Source organism: Cervus canadensis, chromosome 3 (genome assembly GCF_019320065.1).
Source record: "Cervus canadensis isolate Bull #8, Minnesota chromosome 3, ASM1932006v1, whole genome shotgun sequence".
Taxonomy (NCBI): Eukaryota; Metazoa; Chordata; class Mammalia; order Artiodactyla; family Cervidae; genus Cervus; species Cervus canadensis.
The window spans coordinates 14,578,411-14,604,781 of NC_057388.1; the positions used below are offsets into that span (position 1 = coordinate 14,578,411).

Genomic DNA, 26,371 nt, shown 5'->3' on the forward strand with positions numbered 1-26,371 from the left:
TCATTCTTTTTCTTTATATTGATGTGAGTTAATGGATTTTTTAAATGGTTTTATTATTTACGGATATTTTCATGGGTTATAATCTGTTAGTGCCTTTTATTTTGCTGCTTGAAATGTCCTCCTAGTTTTGGCCCGTGGGAGCCCCTGCAAATCGTCCTCCCCGTTCTCTGAGTGCTCTGTGTCACGGCGAGATGATCTAGGCCTGTCTTCAGCAGCCTGAACGAGGCCGTGCTGCCACAGCCTCCCCCACATCCTCCTTTCCTCATTTCCTCTGTATCTTCTGCCACCGCTTACCTTTCTGGGACTCAGTTACTTCAGAAGAGAGAGAGAAAGGAAGAAAGACCCAGATAGCTAGTTAGCTAGATGATTGAAAAATCTGCCCATAGAAATTTGGGAATAAAAAGACAAGCTCACGCATCTTGTAAGGAAACAGATATTTGGATAACCAGAAGTGATGGCTAAGCCCCAAATAATGTGTTTATTTTGATTTTAGAATGTGTCTTAGTCCGTTGCACCTGCTCTGACAAATTATCAGGGAGTCAGTACCTAATGAATGTGAGTGCGTGCATGCTAAGACACTACAGTCATGTCTGACTCTTTGCAACCCTGTGGACTGTAGCCCGCCAGGCTCTTCTGTCCATGGGATTCTCCAGGCAAGAATACTAGAGTGGCTTGCCGTCTTCCTGACCCAGGAATCAAACTGGGGTGTCCTGCATTGCAGGTAGATTCTTTACCAATTGAGCCACAGTGTTTTTCTCTTCTACTGATATTTGAACATGAGTGAATCTACTTATGGTTTTGAGAACTCATGGCCTAAATCTAAGGGCTCCAGCTCTTTATCCCACTCCTACATACTGTCTCCCAGTCTGAGAAACAACTTCTTAAGCACACTATTTGCTGTCATCTTAGACTGAGTCTCAACAACAACAACAAAATATTCTTTATGCTCTTCTTCCCAGCTGCTTTTGCAAAGAGATGAGTTGGTAGATGCATGGTCTACAGATAAGTCAGCACCGTACAGAGAAGTCAGCATTTAGCGTTTTTCCCTTAGGAAGCTGCGTGGGGAGAGCCACCTGTTCTTTCCTTAGATGGAGGCGCTCTGTCTGTTGCCTCTGGGATCGGTTGCAGGGGCCTTGCCCTCAGTAGCTTGATGTGCTTCCTTTCAGGGTGAAGAGGGGGAATCTGATAGCCGCTGGAGGAAGGTTTGCTTCATTAGGTCTGGAGGTGGGTAAAGTGATAAGTGAAGAGGATAAATTTGATTGAGACAGGTTGATTTGAATGAAGCAACTATTCTTAGAAAACTTACCATAACAGAACTAGTTGCTTAATATGTGCATCTTTTCTATCCTCAGCCTTTAAGCCTTAGGAAAAATGTTACTGAAGATTGGAATTCCTTTTTTTTCTTTTTAACATGTTGTAGTTAGGCACATGTCTAGATGAATTCTAATTTCACTGAGCCAGCCCCTAGGAGACTACTGAATTTATTTGAAATTGCTGTGTCATGAAGTATATAATAGGGATTTAAGCAACAAATTCTAATTTCAAAAATATCAAATTCATGAGGCGGAGCAACACTGTGGAATTCAGTGGTAATAAATTAGGAATTTTAAGTGCATAAGCATTATACCATTTTCATAACTTAAAGTGACAAGAGAGAAAAAAAAATCACAGATGTTAGTACATATTTCTAATGTTTTTATGTTTTTTAAAGAAGGCATTTAAAATTTGCCAAATTCATGTTAGTAGTAAACTTAAAAATGGAGCATTAAATTCAATAAAATAAATAAAAATACTTTGTCAGAATTCCTTTGGAATCTTAGCCATGTCTTCTGTTTCATGCAGTTACCTCAAACTCACTGTAACTACAGAGAAACCAGTAAGATCTCTTCTCTGATTTCAGAGTCACTGTTGCCTCTTTGGCATTTTTCATCTACCCTTAACAGTCTTCTGGGAAGTGTTTCTAAGTATCTTACAGCTGGTCTACCCTGACCTTCCTTATTGCTGAAATCCTGTCCAAACTTGATGACAGAGCTGTGATTATTGATCTCTCCCAAAGCCTTTTTGTCCAGACTCTGCCTTCCACTCACTTATAAGTGCCCTTAATAAACGTATTTCCTTTTACCAATCATAGTGCCTCCTCTTTAGCTTTCTTTATTTATCCCATCCTTTCATTAGGAACTTGTATTTCTGAGACTGTATGTGATCCTCCTCATGACAAGGCCACTTTTTTTTAAATTTTATGTAAATTATTGATTTATTTTACTTTACAACATTGTATTGGTTTTGCCATACATTGACTTGAATCCGCCATGGGTGTACATGTGTTCCCCATCCCGAACCCCTCTCCCAACTCCCTCCCCATCCCATCCCTCTGGGTCATCCCAGTGCACCAGCCCCGAGCATCCTGTATCATGCATTGAACCTGGACTGGCGATTCATTTCATATATGATAATTTACATGTTTCATGCCATTCTCCCATATCATCCTGCCCTCGCCCTCTCCCACAGAGTCCAAAAGACTGTTCAATACATCTGTGTCTCTCTTGCTGTCTCGCATACAGGGTTATCGTTACCATCTTTCTAAATTCCATATATATGCTTTAGTATACTGTATTGGTGTTTTTCTTTCTGGCTTACTTCACTCTGTATAATGGGCTCCAGTTTCATTCACCTCATTAGAACTGATTCAAATGTATTCCTTTTAATTGCTGAGTAATATTCCATGGTGTATATGTACCACAGCTTTCTTATCCATTCGTCTGCTGATGGGCATCTAGGTTGCTTCCATGTCCTGGCTATTATAAACAGTGCTGTGGTGAACATTGGGGTGCACGTGTCTCTTTCAGATCTGGTTTCCTCGGTGTATATGCCCAGAAGTGGGATTGCTGGGTCATATGGCAGGTCTATTTCCAGTTTTTTAAGAAATCTCCACACTGTTTTCCATAGTGGCTGTACTAGTTTGCATTCCCACCAACAGTGTAAGAGGGTTCCCTTTTCTCCACACCCTCTCCAGCATTTATTGCTTGTAGACTTTTGGATAGCGGCCATCCTGACTGGTATGTAATGGTACCTCATTGAGGTTTTGATTTGCATTTCTCTGATAATGAATGATGTTGAGCATCTTTTCGTGTGTTTGTTAGCCATCTGTATGTCTTTGGGGAAATGTCTGTTTAGATCTTTGGCCCACTTTTTGATTGGGTCTTTTATTTTTCTGGAATTGAGCTGCAGGAGTTGCTTGACAAGGCCACTTTTGCTGTAATGTATCAAACAATAGTTATTTCATCAGGGTCTACCTGGTGTATACTGGGTGCCATCTACTATAGTAGGTGCTGGAAATACTGTGGTGAAGAAACACACCCTTGTCCTGGGGGAGCTGACAGACTAGTGGGAAGAAAAGCTATTAAACGAGTGAGTGCAAATCACTAAGTGATTGTGAATGTGGAGCGCACTTTGGAGGATGGCCATGAATGGGCGCATGTGATGGGGGCATGGGTTCTCCTGGGCCTGGAAGGGTGAGACGTGAGCAGGGAGTACATGTCAGCTGGTGGAGGTCGTCAAGTAAATTCTCATACCTCAGCCCTGTGACTCATCCTTCTGACCAGGGGCTTCTTCCTTAATGCGTTTCTGCCCTTTCTCCTTTCTGAGTTTTGCGCTCTCAGTCTGTTTTGGAGCTCCAGAGGTCAGTGTCCCCTTGTTGTTAGCTGAGGGCCTACCAGTAGTGGGCTCCCCAAGTCTGATTTGTCCGCTGGCTCCTACCCTCTTACTCTCTTCTTCTTTTTCTTCCCTTAACCTCTCATATTTGGAGGCATTTCTGTGGGGAAGAAATTCAAGCCACTAATTGGGGACTATACAGTTAATTTATTGATATTGATCTCTTCCAGCAAACCTGGATTTCATTGTCAGCCACCTCCTCTCCCCATCCTAGTGACATTAAGGCTTAGGGGGCTTGAAAACGATCTCTTCCTAAGAGAAAGTTTAGGTGTTTTGCATTAGATAATTAAAAGATAGAAATATTAGCTCTGAAATTTTACATGATCTATAAATGTGCTTTATTTATCTAGTACTTTATATTGTAGATTTATTGGTTCAAGTTATTAGAAAATTTCAATTTTTATGACCAGAAATTTAATGTTTTTAAAGTATAGCATGTTGATATTCAGTATTATTAACACTGTGTTGTTACCTTGTTACTTGGTAATGTATGTACAAACAAGTATGTAGATGTACACCTACAGAAACATTATTATAACAACATTACTAGTACCGCGTGGCCAAAATGTGTCCTGATGTTATTATTAATTAATGCAGTGCATTGTAACTGTGCAGTTGGGCAAACTATTTCTTTTTTTTTATTAAATTTTTTATTTTGTATTATAGTATGGCTAGTTAACAATTTTGTGACAGTTTCAGGTGGAAAGTAAAGGGACTCAATCATACATATATGCATGTCCATTCTCCTCCAAACTCCTCACCCATCCAGGCTACCATATAACACTGAGCAACAGTACTGAGCAGCGGTGCTGTACGCTAGGTCCTTGTTGGTTATCTGTTTTATTTTTTAATTAAATTTATTTATTTTTAATTGAAGGATAATGACTTTGCAGTATTGTGTTGGTTTCTGCCAAACATCAACATGAATCAGTCATATTCTTATGTCTCCTCCCTCTAACCTCCCTCCCCACCCCACCCCTCTACGTTGTTACTGAGCCCCGTTTGAGTTCCCTGAGTTATACGGCAAATTCCCATTGGCTGTCAGTTTTACATATGATAATGCATGTTTCCATGTTACTCTCTCCATATATCCCTCCCTCTCCTTCCTCCCCCCATGTCCATAAGCCTGTTCTCTATGTCTCCACTGCTGCCCTACAGATAGGTTCATCAGTACTGTCTTTCCACATTCCATATGTATACGTTAGTATATGACTCTTTCTGACTCACTTCACCCTGTAAAATAGGCTCTAGGTTCATCCACGTCATTAGTACTGATTCAAATACATTCCTTTTTATGGCTGAGTATTATTCCATTGTTTGCGTGTACCACAGCTTCTTTATCTGTTCATCTGTTGATGGACATCTCAGTTGCCTCCATGTCCTAGCTATTGTAAATAGTTCTGCAATGAACATTGGGGTACATGTGTCTTTTTCAATTTTGGTTTCCCCAACATATATCCCTAGGAGTGGGATTGCTGGGTCGTATGGTGGTTTTACTGCTAGTTTCTTAAGGAATCTCCATACTGTCTTCCATAGTAGCTGTATCAATTTACATTCCCACCAACAATGCAAGAGAGTTCCCTTTTATCGACACCCTCTCCAGCATTTATTGTTTGTAGATTTTTTTTTTTTTTGTAGATTTTTTGATGATGGCCATTCTGACTGGTGTGAGGTGATATCTCATTGTAGTTTTGATTTGCATTTCTCTAATAATGAGTGATGTTGAATATCTTTTCATGTGTTTATTACACCTGTATGTCTTCTTTGGAGAAATGTCTGTTTAGGTCTTTTGCCCACCTTTTGACTGGATTGTTTGCATTTCTGGTGTTGATTTGTATGAGTTGCTTATGTATGTTTGAAATTAATTCTTTGCCAGTTGTTTCATTTGCTATTATTTTCTTCCATTCTGAGGGTTGTCTTTTCACTTTGTTTATAGTTTCCTTTGCTGTGCAAAAAGCTTTTTAAGTTTAATTAGGTCCCACTTGTTTATTTTTGTTTTTGTTTCCATTACTGTAGGAGGTGGGTTGTAGAGGACCTTGCTGTTATTTATGTTATAGTGTTCTGCCTATGTTTTCCTCACAGAGTTTTATAGTTTCAGGTCTTACATTTAGATCTTTAATTCATTTTGAGTTTTATCTTTGTGTGGGGAGTTGGGAAGTGTTCTAATTTCTTTCTTTTACACATAGCTGTCTAGTTTTCTCAGTAGCGCTTATTGAAGAGACTATACTATACCATTGTATATTCTTGCCTCCTTTGCCAAATATAAGGTACTGATAGGTGCATGGGTGTATCTCTGGGCTTTCTATCTTGTTCCATTGGTCTATATTTCTGTTTTTATCAAGTACCATACTGTCTTAATGACTGTAGCTTTGCAGTGTAGTCTGAAGTCAGAAAGATTGATTCCTCCAGTTTAATTCTTCTTCCTCAAGATTGCTTTGGCTGTTTGGGATCTTTTGTGTTTCCATATGAATTGTGAGGGGTTTTTTTTGCTGTTGTTCTAATTCTGTGAAAAATGCCATTGGTAATTTGGTAGGGGTCACATTGAATCTGTAGATTATATTTGGTAGTATTGTCATTTTCACAATATTGATTCTTCCAACCCAAGAACATGGACTCTCTCTCCATCTGTTAATGTCATCTTTGATTTCTTTCATCAGTGTCTTATAGTTTTCTGTGTACAGCTCTTTTGTCTCCTTAGGTAGGTTTATTCCTAGGTATTTTATTCTTTTTGTTGCAGTGGTAAATGGGACTGATTCCTTAGTTTCTCTTTCTGATATTTCATTGTTAATGTGTAGGAGTGCAGGTGATCTCTGCGTATTGGTTTTGTATCCTGCAGTTTTGCTAAATTCACTGATCAGCTCTAGCAACTTTCTGATAGGGTCTTTACGGTTTTCTACGTATAGTGTCAGTGTTGGCTGCAAACAGTAAGAGTTTTACTTCTTCTTTTCTCATCTGGATTTCTTTTATTTCTTTTTCTTCTCTGATTGGGCAAACTATTTCTTATAGCTTGGCCCTTTAATTTAGTCATAACCAATCCTGTAGCAGAAAGAAAACAAGTATTTTGCTTCACTTGATTTTTTCCTTTTTTTCTTTAAATATATATATATATTTAAATAACAACATGAACTTAGAATAAATACTAATTATAGCATTTGTATGTAAACACCTATTGTGCTATGCTTAGTCACTCAGTCGTGTCTGACTCTTTGCAACCCCATGGACTGTAGCCTGCCAGCCTCCTTTGTCCATGGGGATTCTCCAGGCAAGAATCCTGGAGTGGGTTGCCATGCCCTCCTCCAGGGGATCTTCCCAACCAGGGATCAAATCCGGGTCTCCTGTATTACAGGTGAATTCTTTACCGTCTGAGCCACCAGGGAAACACTTACTAGGACAAAGCTAAAATAAGTTGTAAAGTACAGTATTGATCAGCAGTAGACTTACCTTTAACTTCTACCATGTTCTTGTTCTAAATAGACAGTAGCACATCTTAAATTTTTGTATTTAATTGTAGTAAAGTACCTGTAAGTCTTACCATCCTAACCAGTTTTAAATGTACAGTTCAGTTAAGTACATTCACAAAGTTGTAAATCAATCTCTGGAACTCTTATATTGCAAAACTCACACTCTCTTTAAACTCAAACTCTCACAGTTAAACAACAACTTTCTGTTTCCTCCTTCCTCCAGCCCCTGGCAGCCACCATTCTACTTTCTATCTCTATGAATTTGACTATTCTAGGCATCGCATATAAAAGCAATCATACAGTATGTGTGTTTTCATGACTGGCATTTTACTTGGCAGTGTCTTCAGGATTTACCCATGTCATAGCATATGTCAGAATTTTCTTCTTTGAAAGGCTGAATAATACTCCCTTGTATGTATGTTCCATACTTTGTTTATCCATTCATCTGTTGATGGATAATTGGGTTTCTTCAGCTTTTTGACTTGTGAATCATGCTGCTATGAACGTGGATGTGCAAATATTTCTTTGAGACCCTCCCTGCTTTCAGTTCTTTGGGGAATGTTTTGGGCCGTGACTTAGAGCTATGCACAGAGCCGTGTCCGTACTCTCTAAACATTTAAACAATGTGGGAGGGAAGGAGAAATGAAGGAGGGGACAGTCACTCCCCAAATTAGGCAGATGGTACTCTGTCAGCCATGGAAGGTTATCTCAGCGTCAGTGCGTCTCAGAGGGTGGTTTGTGAGTCAGCTCTATTAGAGTCTCCTAGAAGGCTAGCTAAAAATTTAGATTCTTTGCCTGTTCACTGAACTGAGCAAGTCCGAATCTCCCATGAGACTTGGGAATTTGTACTGCTGGTGATTGTCACACACTCTGATGTGAGATGCAGTGTCTCACCGGGGCATGTAGGAGATGTCGATGCATTTGAAGGTCCTGCCCTCTGCTGCTCTTAGCCCCTGCTCTCCCTTAGGGCACGTTTGTCCCAGGCTAGCCCATGATACACTCTCTTTTCCATCCTGTCTGTATATTATAGCCCAACTAGAAGTTCCATAAGAGGATGGCCAGGCCCCAGTTTACATGCCTAAACTTTGATCGCCTCCCAGTCGGGCTCCTCCTTCCTCGGGAGGCTAGTTGGCGATTCACTGTGGCTCTTTACCTGCTTCTAGTTAGTAGACGGGTGTACAGGTTAGGACTTTCTCCCTTAGACCTTGTGGTGTTGAGTTTTACCTGAGTTCCCAGAGGGACCAAACCACTTGTCTTATATGAGCATTTTTTAAAAATGTATTTATCTTTAGTTGAAGGATAATTGCTTTACAATATGGTGTTGGTTTCTGGCATACATTAGGATGACTCAGCCATGTGTATACATATGTCCCCTCCCTCTTTCTATGAGCCTTAAAATTATTTTTAATTTCTTGGCTGTGCTGAATCTTCATTGCTGTGCGAGCTTTTCTCTAGTTGTGGTGAGCGGGGGCTACTCTCTAGCTGTGGGTTTCTCACTGCAGTGGCTTTTCCTGTTGCAGAGCTTCGGCTCTAGGCACACAGGCTTCCGTAGTTGCAGCTCTTGGACTCTGGAGCACAGGCTAAGTAGTTGGGGCACACGGGCTTAGTTGCTCCATGTTACGGAGGATCTTCCCTGGCTGGGGATCAAACCCGTATCACCTGCAGTGGCAGGCCGATACTTTACCACTAAGCCACCAAGGGAGCCCCTTATATGAACATTTTAAGTATGACATCTGGTGATCCTCAGGATAGCAATGTCACATGCTCACATTGTATAATCACATGAGAAGTGTGATGTCTTCAATAAAGCAGGCCAGTGTCTTTTGCATTTTGAAATCAAACTCCCGTTTTTCATCTGGGAATAACGTCACACCACCTCATCACATTCGTCACACGTGGCTTTGCTTCTAGTTGTGATCTGTGGTTTGCAAGTGATTCATTTTTAATATCAACTTTTCTTCAAATAATGTTGGTATATTTTCAGAAATACTCTTTTCCACTGAAAGTAATGATGCTGGCAAAATATATGCTTTATTTTTAGTGAAAGGTGCTGAGGGGGAAAGAAAGCCCTGATACGAAGCTTGTTCTTGTTATGACTGGCCACTTTTCCCAAAGTGTGCTTTGAATGAAATTTCTATTCCTTAATTGATTTGATAGTCCCATAATTTTCAGTTTGGGGCTAATTTCTACAACCAGTTTTTGTGATTACATTTAGTTGACTGAAAAATCCCCTCTAGGATGCAAATTGATTGAAGGCAGGAGGAGAAGGGGACGACAGAGGATGAGATGGTTGGATGGCATCACCGACTCAATGGACATGAGTTTGAGTAAACTCCGGGAGTTGGTGATGGACAGGGAAGCCTGGCCTGCTGCGGTTAATGGGGTCGCAGAGTCGGAAATGACTGAGCGACTGGACTGAGGCTGTAAATGCTCTGAGGGCAGGGATGGTATCGCTGTAGTTCACATGGTTCCCAGCATGATATGTGGCACATAATAGATTGTTGCTGGGTTCAGTCACTAAGTCATGTCCGACCCTTTGCCACGGACTGTACCCCGCCAGCCTCCTCTGTCCTCCACTCTCTGCTGGAGTTTGCTCAGATTCATGTCCACTGAGTCAGGGATGCTATCTAACATAATAGGTATTCAGCAAATATTTGTTGAATGAATGAAACAACATGAAGCTGATTGTGGTATGTTTCATGTCCTGATTTTATTGTTTCTGCTGGAAATTTTCTTTGCCGTGTTCTCTTATACTACTTACAGGGAGACCTGGGTTAGATCCCTGGGTCAGGAAGATCTCCTGGAGAAGGAAATGGCAACCCACTCCAGTAATCTTGTCTGGAAAATTCCATGAACGGAGGAGTCTGGTAGGCTACAGTCCATCGGATTGCAAAGAGTCGGACACGACTGAGCAACTTTACTTCTTACACTACAACTCTTTGGTCCCTACCAGAACTCAAGTTTCAAGACACTGACAGCTTACCTACCTAATATCTCTGATTGGACCAGTGGATGCTGTAGATGGAAAAACACGTTTCATCTCATGGTATCCCTTATTTCTGTGTGGAAAACTGACTGAGCAGAAATTCTGACCCCAGCCAGTAACTCTACAAGTTTACTCTGTTGGTTGGAAAGCAGATCAGTCACTCTTGAGCGTGAGTGCCTTGGTACCAGTGACCTCTGCCTTGGTTGCATTATTGGTGATGGATCAATGCCATCATTTTCCTCCTACAACAGGCAGCACATTTGAGTCTTTGTTTCAGGATACCAGATTAACTGGTAGAGTGAGCCTGTTTGTTTTTTTTTTTTTTTCTGTTTATAGATTTATGTTTCAAGCCCTACACATTGAAAATCCTTCTTGTATCAGTCCTGTTTGTTTGCAACAGGGCCTGTAGATGTGTTGTCAGCGGCCTGCTCAGAGCTAACCTTTGTGTAGCGGGTTCTTTTAGCAGCATTTTGGGATCCAGGGTCAGGAATGATGAGCCGCCCAACATACTCTTGCAGGGTGTAAATTTATTCAGATTTAGGAAAGCTATCCAAAAAAAAAAAAACCACCTTTGAAGGCATATTTGTACAGCGTGATACAATATTCTACAAATGTACAAGTACAAAATTACTTTGGCCTTCTGAGTTTCTAGTCTTCTAGTCTAAAAAAATGCCTGGGCTTATGTGTTTAACGTAGTGTTAAATACCTAATTGATGTTGTGGATTGCTTGAAATCTTCCAGAAAAATTTTTAACCATAGCTATATCGTAACACGACTCAGAACTAAAGAAATCTGGAATTGCAGGACAAATTAATTCAGAGCAGACCAGGAGGATTGATCATTGAGTCTGACTTCTGTTGTATTTTTGGGTATTCTTACTTCCTTGAATGAATGTCTTAAAGTGTCCAGTGTGACCCCCAGCTTGCAGTGCAGTAAGCGAAATTTCAGCTGTATGATTTTAATAGCAGTCATAAATTAAAATCTGTTACATTGCCTAAAATTTGTATATAAAAGTGTTAAAATTAAGATTTACACTGTGTGTGTGCATGCATGCTCCATTGCTCAGTCGTGTCTGACTCTTTGTGACCCCATGGACTGTAGCCCGCCTGGTTCCTCCGTCCATGGAATTTGCCAGACAAGAAGACTGGAGTGCATTGTCATTTCCTTCTCTGGGGGCTCTTCCTAACCCAGGGTTCATACCCGAGTCTCCCGCATTAGCAGGCGGATTCTTTACCACTGAGATTCACACTAATATCTTATAAAATGCATTGCGTGTTCTACTGAACCCTTAATTTTAATTTTTCTCCATATTTTAACAGTCGTTTATAATTCTTTTCAGGAGTTCTTCATGTGTGCATAGAATTATCTTTGAACTATCCCCCTCTCACATACAGTTGAATCAACAATGTTAACTTCATCTGTCAGAATGATGCCAGTGTGTTAGTTGTAAGCATCTTTAGCTAATTTGGGTGTAATGATCTTGGTATGCTCATTTAATATATTCTTGGTACCATTTTAATTTGCTTTTCTTTAATTCCTCACTGGCTTGAACCTTTCCCTCTCTGTGTTTGCTGACTGCAGTCCTCTCTCCATGGCTCCAGTGTTCTTATTCCTGTCTTCTTGTGGGGTAACTGTTGTCGTCAAGAGTCCTGGCCTGACAGCAGCAGGCTCCTGGGCAAGGCACATCTTTGGCAATTAGAACTTCTGCTTTCTCTCTGTCCTTCCTTTCTTCATTATAGTGGAAAACAGGGAGCATGTGGACAATATTCTCAAAAGTGGAAAAGAAAACAGAACGGAACTGGAGGAGACTTAAATATAACGTGTATGAAACCGAGTTGGATAACTTGTCTTGAGGAGTAATGAGAAGCTGCATGGTGTTACGTGATGACTTGGCACTGTCAGCAGACTTGGATTCCAGCACCAGATCTGCCATCCTTAAATGGATATTACAAAGCGGACCTCACCACACTGCTCGGGGCACTAAATGAGTTTACAGGAGAGCGTTTCTTTGACCTATGCTGTGCTGAAGATCACGGCCACAGCTATTCACAACGTTTATCTTTTCCCCAACTCCTCTCCCTTCTTCCTCTCTGCTGTTAGTGTTTAGCATGTTTTCTCATTTAATCTGTGTGTGCACATGCAGTCACTCAGTTGTGTCTGACTCTATGTAGCCCCACGAACTGTAGCCCGCCAGGCTCTCTTGTCTGTGAAATTCTCCAGGCAGTAATACTAGAGTGGGTTACCATGCCCTCCTCCAGGAGACCTTCCCCACCCAGGGATAGAAACCTGCATGTCTTGCATCTCCTGAATTGGCAGATGGATTCTTTACCACTAATGCCACCATAATAGCCTTATTATATGTCATGATTCCCATTTTTCAGATGAGGAAATTGAGGCTCTGAGAAATTCAGTAATGTGCCCAAGGTCATGGATTTGGCAAAGGCGTTGGGTTGAGTTCTGTCAGTTCCAAAGCCATTCTGTCGCCACCGTGCCAGGCCTCCTTGGGTAATGAGTGTGTGACTGAGGAATGAAAAGGAGTTAATGGAGAGGCCATTCCACTGTTCTTTCCACTACTTCACTCTGTGAATGACTAATAAGCAAACACTCCCACAGGGTATTTGCATTTTAAAAGAGGAGCTCATTAACCCTAATGAATCTCTAATTGGTAGAATTGTGGGGGGGATGTTTCTGAGCACTGGGGCTTTCTCCTGTGTCTTCAAGGTGTCTGGCTATCCTTTTCTCCTCTGTAGATTATCAGCTATTCTGGAATCAGAATCATGCAGTAGAATGCAGTCACAATCTGCTAGTCTGCCCCAAATGCAACTGCATGAATTAACAGGGAGTTTTAAAAAGAATCATCTAAAGGAAAAGAAGTATGAGTTAACATTGTATAAAATGAACGCTCAAGAACTAAATAAAATTTAGCAATGTGGAGGATCTTAAAAGTCAGTAAAAATATTTCATATTCAGTTTTAACTTCAGAAATGTTATAGTAGCATTCCCTGTAGTGTGACACTCTGCAAGATTTTAATAGCGTGAATAAAGTGGCTTTCTAGTAAAAAACATGGTGAAAATTTCTTCTTAGTTTCTTAACTGAATTTTTCAGAGCCTTTACTATGTCAAAGTACATTGAAAATCAATCAGGAGGGAATGCATTCTGTAGGTTTTTCCTCATACTTTTGACCAGAGAGCTATTTTTTCCATGGGAACCCCTTGAAACTAGTGTTTTGAAGACTGCATTCTCAGATATGAAGCTCTAGATAATGCCTCTCTAATAAAAGGAAAGAAAGAAAACAGATTTCTGTGTTCACAGTTTTTCATCTGTAGGCAGGTTCCAGTGCTGTTCACACCAGGCCATTCCCTGTCCTGTTGGATTCTAGGGTGTTCCAATAATAACACCCTCCTGACCCAGATAAGATCTGGACACTTTAGTTAAAAAAATAAAGACAGATGAAGAGCAAATTCTCATCTTTATTGCCTGTAAAGCTGGTGTTGAAGAACGTGGCTTCTGTCGAGAAGCAAATGGGTTTCCTGTTCTGAACCCCAGTAGGTGGGACTCCACCCTGTTGCAGAGTATGCGGGGCTGGGGCGGCCCTGCTCCAGTGGGAGGGCCCCCTGTGCAGGGTCAAAGCCAGGGCGTGCGGAGCAGCAGGAGAGTGGGGAGGGGAGTCAGGCCAGGAAGAACCCCGTTAGCCTTGCCCTCCCACATCACCAACCCAGTGACTGGAGAATGGAGGGGGAGACTGGGGTGAATGTTAGCAACCAGGGTTTCCTCCACACTGAAGGAGGCCTAAAGAGTGAGGGTGCTCCCTGACTCACCCACCACCCCTCCCCGAAAGAAGTCCCCTCTGGGTGGTCCCGAGAGGCAGTCAGGTTCCCCTGGCATCACTGGAAGCGTCTCCTCTCCTTTTCCCTTGCACCTAGTGCTCATTCTTCATCACCTCTCTCCTCTCCCTCCACCCGGGTCACCCAGTAGAATGAGATCATGAAGACATGCTAATCACCAGTCCTTTCTCGTCTCTTTATATAGCACAATTCAGCTTTTTATCCTAGAAGAGGTAGGATCTAAAATAGAGATCTGGAAACTACAGCCTGACTCAACCCACTTTTGTAAGTAAACTTTCACTGAAGCACAGCTCCACTCCACAGTCCATATATCTGTGGCCATTCCCAGCTACAATGGTAGACTCCAGAAGTTTTGACAGAGAAGCCTAAAATGTTTCCTATCTAGCCTCACTAGTCTGAAATACACATGAAATTTCACTTCAGTCCTTTAAGTTCTGAAAGAGCTTCACTAATATGTATGAAGCCTGTCTCGTTTAAATTGCCAGGCTCCTCTGTCTATGGAATTATCCAGACAAGAATACTGGAGTGGGTAGCCATTCCCTTCTCCAGGGGAATCTTCCTGACTCAGGGATCGAACCTGGGTCTCTTGTATTGTAGGTGGATTCTTAAACGTCTGAGCCATCAGGGAAGTCCACACAGTAAAGTCATGGAGGAGGGAAATGGGGATGAGAATCAATGTGGTGTTATAAATAAGACTTTATGAAATATTAATACTATGAATTTTTTTCTTTTTTTAAAATTGAAGTATAGTTGCTTTACAGTATTGTGCCAATCTCTTCTGTACAGAAAAGTGACTCAGTTATATACATATACACATTCTGTTCCAAATATTCTTTTCCATTATGGTTTATCCCAGGAGATTGGATATAGTTCCCTGTGCTATACAGTAGGATCTTGGCGTTTATCCATTCTACATGTAATAGTTTGAGTCTGTTTTTGTTGTCTTTTTCCTTCCTTTTAAATAGTTGAGCTGCAAATGAAAGTTTTGAATCTATGGGTGCATGCTCAGTCAGTCCAGTCATGTCTGACTCTCTGCGATCCTATGAACCCACTAGGCTCCTTTCTCTGTCCATGGTGTTTTTCAGGCAAGAGTACTGGAGTGGATTGCTGTTTCCTTTTCCAGGGGAGCTTCCTGATCCAGGGACCAAACCTGCATCTCCTACATTGGCACATAGATCCTTTACCACTGAGCCACCTGGGAATCCCTATTCAATCCATACAGCACATAAATTAGAACTAACTCTCATCTGAGAACTGAAGCATCATTTCACATTCATCACATGCATCTTTATTTTTATTGTTGAAGTGTCTTACTTTCATATGGGTTATAACAAGTTAGAGAAACTAATTGAATTTTTACCATGATAAAATAATTCTTCAGTGAGAGGAAAATAGTTCTATTTCACTGTGACCTGTTCTTTTCTGTTTGCTGTTTGTGTAGTTTTCACTTTGCGCCTTTGTTTATAGAGAATAACCTTGCAGGTCGCAATTTCCTGGTAATCGGTTATTGTCTTGAGTCATCACCAAATATGGCATTTCAGTAGCCAGTGACTGTACAGTGGCTTCCAGGCAGATGTGTTGTGTGGTGTCAGGAACACTGGCTGACAGCCCTTCTGGCTATTCGAGCAGTAGGGAGGTGTTGAGAAAGTCTGGGATGTCCCTGCTGGCCCGGTGGTTAAGAATCCACCTGACAGTGCAGGGGATGTAGGTTCAGTCCCTGACTCCGGGAACTAAGACTCCACATACCCCAGGGCAACCGAGCCCACGCGCCAACTACCGAGCCTGCACTCTGCAAGAGAAGCCACTGAAGTGAGAGGCTTCACCCACGCATCCCAGCCGGAGGGTAGCCCCTGCCCGCCACAACTAGAGAGAGCCCCCACACACAGCGATGAAGACCCAGCAGCCACAAGTAAATACAGACATGAAGGAAAAGTGTGGTACAGATACTTACCTTGAAATCGGAAATTGGCAAAGAAAGCACAGACTTGAATGATTTCACCCAAATACAGTGTTTGTGTGGCTAGTGGATGGCCCTATAATCATTTTAAAGGTTAAAAAAAAAAAAAACACTTTCTTGAGTAAATGACCTTTCATGTTGGATGACACATACTTTCTTCTCAACCTGAGGCATGTGAGTTGTTAGACACACCTGACTCCATGCACAGAGGCGTGCATTACCTTGGCTGCCTGTGCTGCTGGGGCCTCAGTGGTCTCATTCTCTACCCAAGCAAGCTAAACAACTCGTGGGTTGGTTTTGCCATCCATGAACTAGGGGTTGATTCGCTTATCCCTAACTTTCGAAGAGAAGGTGGATTTCTGAGAATAAGACTCTTCCCTATGTGCAAATAAATGGTCAGTTTAGAGAATAACTTTAAAAATCAAAATTGTTATACATTCTAGTAATAAAAGTAAGCCGACATAATCTGTCACGTAATGACTATTAACTTTATTATCCTGTAGATGTAATTTAAGTTCTTGATGCTTTTGTTTCAGCATGATTTTTTAAAAATCATTAACTTTTTAAATTCTAACAAGTTATGCCCCAATTACCAACCACTAGTAACAATATATCAGAATGGTGTTTAATCAATTTGCTTTTTAAGTTTCACAGATATGTTTTAGAGGAAAAAGACTTAATTGTATGCTCAAATAAAGCTTGTATTACATACTAGTTAGTATTGTCACAGGATTCCCAGGTGGCTTAGTGGTAAAGAATCTGCCTGTCAGTGAAGGAGATGTGGGTTTGATCCCTGAGTCAAGAGAATTCCCTGGAGGAGGAAATGGAAACCCACTCTAGTATTCATGGACAGAGGAGCCTGGCGGGCTATAGTCCATGGGGTTGCAGAGTTGGACCCGACTGTGTGACTCAACACGCATGCACAGTATTATCACAGTTTTATAGACTAGAAACTATAGATAGACGTTCACTAATTTACTCAGCTAGTATTTATGAAACGCCTACCATATGCTGGGTTCTGACCAACAGTATGAATGCCTTACTTAGCTGAGAACACAGTTTGTAGGCTGGACTATGCATGACGTGCTTGGATTTTAAACATTTAGTGATTTACTTTATCTTATGTCAGTAAACTACCAACTTAATTCTTAATTGTTTTAGAATTTAACAGAATTTTATTTAATTCTTTAACATTTTACAGGGCCCTTTCTTGATTATAGACATTGGTAAACTTCTGTGTTTCACTGTGGAAAAGTTAAGCCCAGCCCAGACTTCCACACTTTATTACCTCCAGTGAAGACTGTGATCTTCCCTATGTTAACAAATTCCTAACCTTTAGTGTCAGCCAAATCATCATGTATGGATTTTGTAATCTTCCCTCTGTGGACGTTCCTGGGCTGGCCTAACTTTTTGGGAAGAGCAGATACTAGATTAACTTCTCATTATGCTTTTAACAAGTAGACTCATTGTTTCTTTACCTACCATGTGTTAATCACAGATGATTGGTGTTAGTCAATAAATTAACATAGACTATTAATACACTAAATTATGCTTGTACTGACCTAGCTATATTTCTGTCTGTCCTATGTCTTAGAGGCAGCCTAGTCACCAGCTTGGTTTAGTAATATAACCCTCCCAGGCACCACCTTTAGGATTAGGCTATTAACTGAATGCTAATTTATGAATTTGTTCATTGTTCTTTCCTGTTGTAAAAATGGTTTGACATATGGTTAATTATTACTTACAAACATACATATTCTGAGGTAGATCTACAGAGACACAAATAAACACTTATAAAGAGTAAAACTTCTTAAAAGACACATTTAGAGGACAGTTATTCATGTTAGAAAGATGTCTAATGTTTGAAAGTAATTTGCTTTATCTCTTTAAGTTATAAGCTTTCCTAGTTTATTTGAAATATGACTTGATTTACAAAATATAAATTCACTTGATTTTTCCAGAGTAAACCTGTATAAAGCAGGACACATTTCTGGTTTAGATTGTATGTCTCTGTATTTATGATTTTTATGACCTATATAAAATTACTATTCTTAAATATTAACTTGCTTACGCCACAGTGTGAACATACAACAACAGAAGATATTTCATTTTCTTTGGGACATCAAACAAAATTTTATTTAAATCTCATTTTCTGGGTTATTTGAAAAGGTTTCATTCTGTATCTAATTATAATAAAAATGTCCCATATTCTTCTATTAAAATTAGTCCTTCAGTGAAAATCCTATGTACCTGTTTACCTATAAGTTCTTTATTTTAAATTTCTTTTTAATTGGAGGATAATTGCTTTACAATATTGTGTTGGTTTCTGCTGTACAGTAGGCTGAATCCACCAGAAGTATACATACACCCCCTCCCTCTGAACCCTCCCTCCCACCCCATCCCCATCCCACCCCTCTAGGTCATCACGGAGCATCAGGTTGAGCTGCCTGTGTTACACTGCAGCTTCCCACTAGCTGTTTTACACGTGGTGTTGAATATATTTCAGTACTACCCTCTCAATTCATCACACCATCTCCTTCTCCCGCTGTGTCCGCAAGTCCGTTCTCTATGTCTGTGTCTGCATTCCTGCCCTGCAAATCAGTTCATCAGTACCATTTTTCTAGATTGCATGTATTGTGTTAATATACAGTATTTGCTTTTCTCTTTCTGACTTACTTCACTCTGTTTACCAGGCCTTTTTATGGCTGAGTGATATTCCATTGTGTGCGTGTACCGCAGCTTCTTTATCCTCTCATCTGTTGATGGACGGCAAGGTTGCTCCCGTGTCCTGGCTGTTGTAAATAGTGCCGCAGTGGACACTGGGGTACACGTGTCTTTTTGAGCTGTGGGTTTCTCAGGATATATATGCCCAGGAGGGGCGTTGCTGGGTCATGTGGTAGTTTTATTCCTAGTATTTTTTAAGGAACCTCCATATTCTTCTCCACAGTAGCTGCACCGATTTGCATGCCCACCACAGTCCAAGAGGGTTCCCTTCTCTCCACACCCTCTCCAGCACTCATTGTTTAGTAACGGAAGGTATTTCAGATAAGTAGCAGACAGTTTGGCCGCAACAGCATGGTAAAGTTTTGGGTTTTTTCTTTGTCTAATAGGAGATACAGCGCATGAACAAAGAGTGGCAGCAAGAGGCAAAACCTCAGATGTAGAAGACAACCAGCCTTTGGAGGTGAGTGGAGCTCAGTGAGCCCTTTTGGGGTACATCCAAGCAAGTCACTGTGGCAATGTAGTCCTCTGAGGGTAAACGGTCACTTCCTTTCTGGCCGTGCAGACAGGTGCCGAGGTCCCAGGAGAACGGCTGAGCTGCCAGAAATCAAGGTAGGGTGGGCAGGAGTAGCTTCCCAAGTACTGAGCTTTTCCTCATGCCAGTAATGAAAGCTTCCTGTTGGAAACAGAGGCATAGAACACCGAAGTTTAAAACACTTGAATTATTTTTCTTGAGTGAGTCTTTTCTAATACGTTTGAATAAATAGGTAATATATGAACCTATAGAGAAAGGTTTGAAAATAACTTCTTCAGAACTGTCTTACATTAGCATTTCCACCACCACAGTACACGCCTTGACGTTGTTCAGTAAAAAGACTAGAGTTTTTATTCTTTTTCTACGTGAGAAAATTATTTGTTCCTTGTGAGTACTTGAGAGTGTAGTTCACTTCCTTTCATAGTCTGTCATGCTGACCTTATTGAATCACTGAAAGAATCATTTTTAAGACTGGGAGAATGGTAACTATTGGAGTGGAAGAGATATCCATGGATTTTGAAACTTTCTGCATGGTGACACACCTCTACTTTTTGTAGAAAGTGAGGGTATTGCATACACCTGGAGTGAGGTCAGGGCACCTGGCCTGCTTGATTCATCACTGTATCCACAAAGCCTAGCACAGAAAAGGAAGTCAAAAGTATTTGTTAAATGAATGAACACAATCATGAGTTATAAGTAGAGAGTAATATTCATCTTAAGAAGAGAGGTTTTGGGGTTTAGATTTTCCACAGTGAGTAAATATTTTATAATCAAGAGAGAAACTTAAAAGCAGTTACTTGGGAAGCAAAATTGATGTAGAAAAAGAAAAGAGCCATATTTCCAATAAAACTGTGCATTTGTTTTTTTCTATTACTGCATGCAACTGGTATTCATTAAGCAATGACTGTGTTCAGTGCACTGTGCAAGGGGCTGAGTATATAGTGGTGAAAGAAAAAGATACAAGGACAAAGAAAAATCTGTACTATATGTGTCAAAGCATCTTGATCTCTTTTATTTACTCAGATATTTAGTGAATACTGAACATAAGTAACATCTTTTTTGTTTTTTTAATCGGGGGTTAATCGAGTTAGTTTCTGTTGTACAGTGAAGTGAATCAGTTATATGTATACATATATCCCCTCCCTTTCAGATCTCCCTTCCACCTTAGGTAGTAGCATCTTTGATAGGAAATAAAGGTTGATGTATTTGAGCTTTAGGAAAGAACCACCAAAATGGTTTAGAAATCATCCATGATTACTTCAGTTTTACTGCTTAGGTATGTATGTGATTCAGTGGAAATGTCTGCCGAACTCAATTATTTTTAAAAGTCAATTTATTGATAGGAAGAATTCCAAGATTAATTTTGAAGGAAAGAAGCTTTTGAGAATAGATCCTCTGAGATTTGAAACTAGCTCATTATTGGAGCTACTTCACTTACAAGTTTCTAAACAGTTCAGCCTTTACTTGAGCACAGAACTATTGATCCCTGGCCCTGCCACCCCGAGGCTTCTCTCTGCTCTTTTTCACCATCAGTATTAAATAGCATCACCCTCTGAAGGGTGGTTTAGAATCACACCCCTCAGGTACCCCTGGCTCCTGTTCCCTCACACTCTACATGCATTTCCACTAGTAAGTCCTGTCTCCTCCACTTCCCCACACATCCTGACTCTAACCACTTCTCAATGCAGGCACTGCTAGAATCCTAAGCCACCAATTTCACCTGGACTCTCTGCCTCCATTCTTCCCCCTTAAGTCTGTTCTCTTCACAGCAGACAGAAATTGCATCAGATCACATCACTCCTTGACTTCAAGCCCACTGACTACCCACTGTGTGAACTCAGTCGCTCAGTTGTGTCCAACTCTTCGCTACCCCAGGGACTGTAGCCCACAGGCTCCTCTGTCCATGGGATTCTCCAGGCAAGAATACTGGAGTGGGTTGCCATGCCCTCCTCCAGAGGATTTTCCCAACCCAGGGATCAAACCCACATCTCTTGTGTCTCCTGAATTGGCAGGTGGATTCTTTACACTGGCGCCACCTGGGAAGCCCTAGGAGTTACCATAAATCTGTTAACTTAGATTATTTTTGACATTCAATACATTAGCAGGATGAAGTGTTATGATTTCAGTTGGGTTTTTGAAAGAGATACATCTGATTAAAATGTAACTATTGTACCTAACAGAAAGATTTTCATTAATTTCCTTTTTAATGGCTATACAACAAATGTTGAAATATTATTTATAAGGAAAACATGTTTGATCAGTTTGTATAGGTTCCCTAGAGCTTAAAAATAACACTCTTAGTTACCAAAATATATGTTGATTTTCTAAGAACCCTTTGGAGAAGGTAGATTTTAGTATCCCCAAATGAATTTTTCGGTGAATTCAAATAAGCACGTAGATCGACTACTGTTTTCAAGGAATTTGGTTGGACATGGGGCAAAGAGGATATAAAAGGTATGTAAGACTTCATGATTCTTACTTACATTCTCAGTCTATTCATGAACATCAGACAACTCCACAAGTCATTATAATAAAAGGTGGAATAAACACATTTCTTAACCTCCTTAACTACAAATTAAACTGAGATTTCAGTGGAGGAAGAAATATCATTAGTGAGAATCAAGAAAGGCTTCATGTATTAGGTGAGCTTTGAACTATGAAAAAAAATTTTTTTTTTACAATTTATGCAATTTTACATATTAATATAAATTCTTGTGAAATGAAATTCCTCATTAACATTTTAGACATACAGGAGCAAATCATGGTATGAAACTACTTTCCACACATGGATCTCAGTGACAGATAATAAAGTATTTAAAAAAAAAAAACGAATGGAACTTGGCCTATGCTACACTGTAGTTTTAATGGCAGTTACAATATTTTGTTAACTAGTCTGTGTTATTTTCCCTTACACTTTATAGCCCAAGTATACTTCAAAAACTGTGTTGCCTCTCCAAGTACAGCTTTCCCACAGACATCATGGAAATTCTAGATGAAGTACATTTGAAAAAAGGAGATCTGGTTTGGGCATCAAATAAGCTACATTTTACAAAGTTGGAGTAGGACTTATTTTAATGCACAGAAGATTCTATGAGAAGCAGCATGTTTATTTGTATTAAATAATTAGTGGGATTTTTTTACTTCGTGAAACTGAAACTAATGTAGCATTCATTCCAGGAAATCATACTTTCTCAAGTATGTTTGTCTCTTCTTTACTCCCCCTCTGTAAATATTTTAGGTTTCTCTTAATTATAACTTTATTTACTACTGTTTGTACTTTAGCTTTCCCTGAATATAATCCTAAAGTATCGTTCCCTAAAGTAGGATAACTTAAGGAGACAGTGAACTATCTGGTTATCAAATGTGGTTTCTCCCAGGTTGTGCTTTAGTCTGAGTCTTAATTCCCGTTAATAACTCTTTACAGAATTCACATGTTTTCCGTGTGTAGCATATAAGCTCCTGTAAACCCATATTTGAGCTTATTAAAATCAAGTCATGAGACTGTACTGCTTGAGGAAAAAGTGATAATTTGGAACTAATTATCCAGTTGGAAGTTTATCTGCCTCCTTCTGTTCCTTTTTTTTGTAGTTGCCTCGCTGGGTAAATTTTGGTAGTGAGTTGTAATGACATGGCAACAACTTACTGTTTTCTGCTACTGTAGGAGCCTGGTTATTTACAGCTCAGGGGGATAAACCCAGAGATTAATGGGGGAACTGGTTTTGAATTTTTGTCATGATTCATCTCTGCAAGGAATTAACAATATAAGTAAGTAATTAGTCATTCTTTTCTAATCTTCAGTTGTGGAAAGTGTTTTATATTGTGAACACTAGAACAATATTAGTTACTGATTTACTACTGATTATTTTTTGGTTTGTAGGTATAATTCCAAGAGCTGTGAATATATAAATATCAGTTTTTTAAATAGAATTGCATCAATTTTGGTGACTATTAATTTTAATCAGTTTTAGAAGATACTTTTAGATTGCATTTGTTGAACTTTATTTGTACTACAAAAATTATTTTTTTAATTTGCCTTTTTTATCCTCTTTTATTGAAGTACATTTGACATGCAATATTATGTTAGTTTCATGTGTACAACATAGTGCTTCAACATTTGTTTGCATTGCAAAATGATCACCTCAATAAGTCTAGTTACCATCTGTCACTATGCAAAGTTAATACAGTATTATTGACTGTACACCCCATGCTATACATTACATCCTCATGACTTATAACTGGAAGTCTGTATTTCTATAACTGAAATTTGCATTTCATTTTGGTCTTCAAGACTGAGGAATATGTTTATTTATTTAGTTCACTAACCTAAAGATAACAAAATACAAAAACAAGCCAATAAAAAAGTCCCCACAAAACCACAGCTCCATTTGTGTGTTTGTCTTGAGTGACAACTAATTCACATATGCATATGGAGACACATATAAAATAATAACTAACAGATGGTATAGCTGCAAAGTAGGATTTATAAAGATTATTATCAGCTGGTGGTACTGAGATACTACTGTGGTTATACTGACAGAAGACACAAAAATTGCTTATAATAATAAACTGTGACACTAATATCCCCCCAACTTCTGTTAGCCAAAGCAGCTTACCGCATATTTAATATAAATTTTTTAATGAAGACATAAAATAATCGTACAGCCAGTTTGTACTAGGGAATTTAATAGACAGCAGTTGTAAAAACAGTAAGATTAGTAACAACAACAACAAAACACTTGCTAAGATCGTTAAGTGCATAATAGTAGAATCCCTGGAGAGTAAGGTAAGGATTTGGGGGCCTCTGTTTATTCGTGTCATTTGAAGCACACGTCTCAGTCTAGTGCAGTGTGCACGGTTTTTGTATTTTCTTACTTGCATTTTTATAGATTGTTGAGTTACATGTGAAATTCATAGTTTAGTAATTTAGGGAACAAAAATTGATCTTTTGCAAAAGACATAGAATGAACATGTATTAATGAAGTGTTCACTCTTTTTTTTTAATGTGTTTTTTATATTTTGCTTTATGTCTTTTGACAAAGCTATAGGCCGTCAGATTCTGTAGGGATGAATTTTCTTTTTCTTTTTTTTTAGATAGTCATTAAAATGAATGAAAATATCCTTGAAGTTTGTGAATTCCATATGGTGTAGACTTTGGTTACCACTCCTTAAAAAGGGGTATAAGATTATCTTATTAAAGACTGAATTCTGTGTAGAAAAAAATTAAGACTGGGTACTACAGAAAAAGGGAACTTTAGTGATTCTCAGGAATAGCAAATATTCATCCCCTGGTTATCATGATTTTGGTTTTAAGATTTTTTAAGTATAACATGATACATGTTAATAAGTTCATAAATTTATATTATGGGGGTTATAATGATGATTATGAAACTATTCTCACAAGATATTCATAATCCAAATACAGGTACAATGGGAATTGCTATTGAAGGCAGTCTAAATTGTTACAACCATTTTTGAAAGCATTTTGGCAATAAGTATCAAGAATCATAAAGACATTAACATACTTTGACAGTAATTCCACTTTTAGGATTCTAAGAAAATACTCTTAAATCCACAAGAGGTTGTATGTGCAGAAAGATGGCAGTCCACTTAATGGGATATTTTTTAGTTTTCAATAAAATATAAAGACTCTTGGTTTCATAATTTCAGTTAGAAAATTTGAGGTGCAAAATTATATTTAAAACTGTGTAGAAAAAGACTATGTAATAGATAAAAACATTAAGAGTAATTGCCTTGGGAATGTTAGATGAATGGGTTAAAGCACACTCTCCATTGTTCACATTTTCCTGTTTGTCTATGAATATATCTTAATTTAAACGATAGTAAGTTTGATGGTGAGGATTTTGCCTAACAGAACTTTTTTGGATGGCAGCTGAGACTACGGAGCACTCCCCTGAGGATGATCTTTGGGAGATATGTAGGTACTTTCCTGCCCTGGCTTATTTACAATCTCTTAGTTGATCACAGAGCATTACATCTGATCACGGCTTGTCCAAACATCTGTCCTCTCACCTAGGGGTCTTTCCAGCAGGGAGAAGAGTGAGTGACTGAAAAGTTATTTTTCACCTATCATGGGCAGTCACACGGCCCAAACTTTTCTCACTGATCCACTTGGCTGTCTATTTCGTTGTATCAGTTATAAAGTCATATTCCCCCCTCTTAGGGTTACTGGTCTGAACATGTATTTCTCTACAGACCTTGTTTTTTCCTCTGTCTCTATGAATCTGAAACTCTTAGTTTGAAGATATTAATTTCTCCTTTTATAACAGTTTCTGGGAATATAATTTTATCCAGGATGAGTGAGAAGATCTTTGTGTTTTGTTTTCCTTATATAGAACTATTTCAAATTTTTGATTTACTGAGAAATGAAGCACAGTTGGATTACTGCAGTGCTTATGTCATTTAAATAGTAAATTTAATTCTTTGATGTGTTTATCCTCCTATGCAAGATACCTTTTGGGAAAAAGATTTTGTAGCGCGCATCTCTCCAATCTTTGTTTTCACTTGAATTAGTGGGCCATATAATACAGTAGAAAGTACATTTTTTTACTGGATTCCTCTGCTCACCAAGTGTTTGATCTTGGACAAGTTGCTAAGCTTCTCTTCAACTTCAATTCTTAGTCAATGAAGTCGAGGGATTAGATGCAGTGTCTGAGATCTTTTCCTCCCCAGAAGTCCTGGCTCTTTACCTCTTTGGAAAGTGAACTGGAATTTTGCCACCAAATGCCAACCTTTATACTGCTTCTTTGATTGGAGGGGGGAGGAAGGGGGATGGGGGGAAACCTGCTGCATAATGAAGATTTTAGGTATTGATTAATCAGGCTTTTGTGCTGGCTAGGAAGGAATTGTCCAAAAGTCCTTGCAGGTAAATTGTCAGACTGCTAAAACCATTTCCAAGATCCTTGCTCTTGCTTGCAGAGTGTGTTTGGGAAAATGATGAATTTGGCCACTGGTAAAGAACAATTAAAATACCTCATGATTATGTCTTTAAAACTATAAACTTTGTACTTTTATATTTGACAGATTAGCATGGGTTGTTCATTGCTCGAAACACTGGCAAGATGAATTAGCTTGAGACGTGCTTCTCGGAGTTTGTGAAGATCTTTTCCATCACTTCAGACTTGTTTGTTTTTGTT

At 39.4% G+C, this 26,371-nt stretch overlaps 1 protein-coding gene across 7 annotated transcripts in view; it reads left to right on the top strand.

Annotated features, from left to right (window-relative positions):
- Positions 1-26,371, top strand: part of UMAD1 (UBAP1-MVB12-associated (UMA) domain containing 1) — a 278,777-nt gene that overhangs the window by 148,041 nt on the left and 104,365 nt on the right. For all 7 annotated transcript variants that reach the window (XM_043462688.1, XM_043462689.1, XM_043462691.1 and 4 more), the window contains exon 3: positions 19,072-19,145. In XM_043462688.1, coding sequence (XP_043318623.1) covers positions 19,072-19,145 — 74 coding nt within the window. The remainder of the gene's footprint in view (positions 1-19,071; positions 19,146-26,371) is intronic.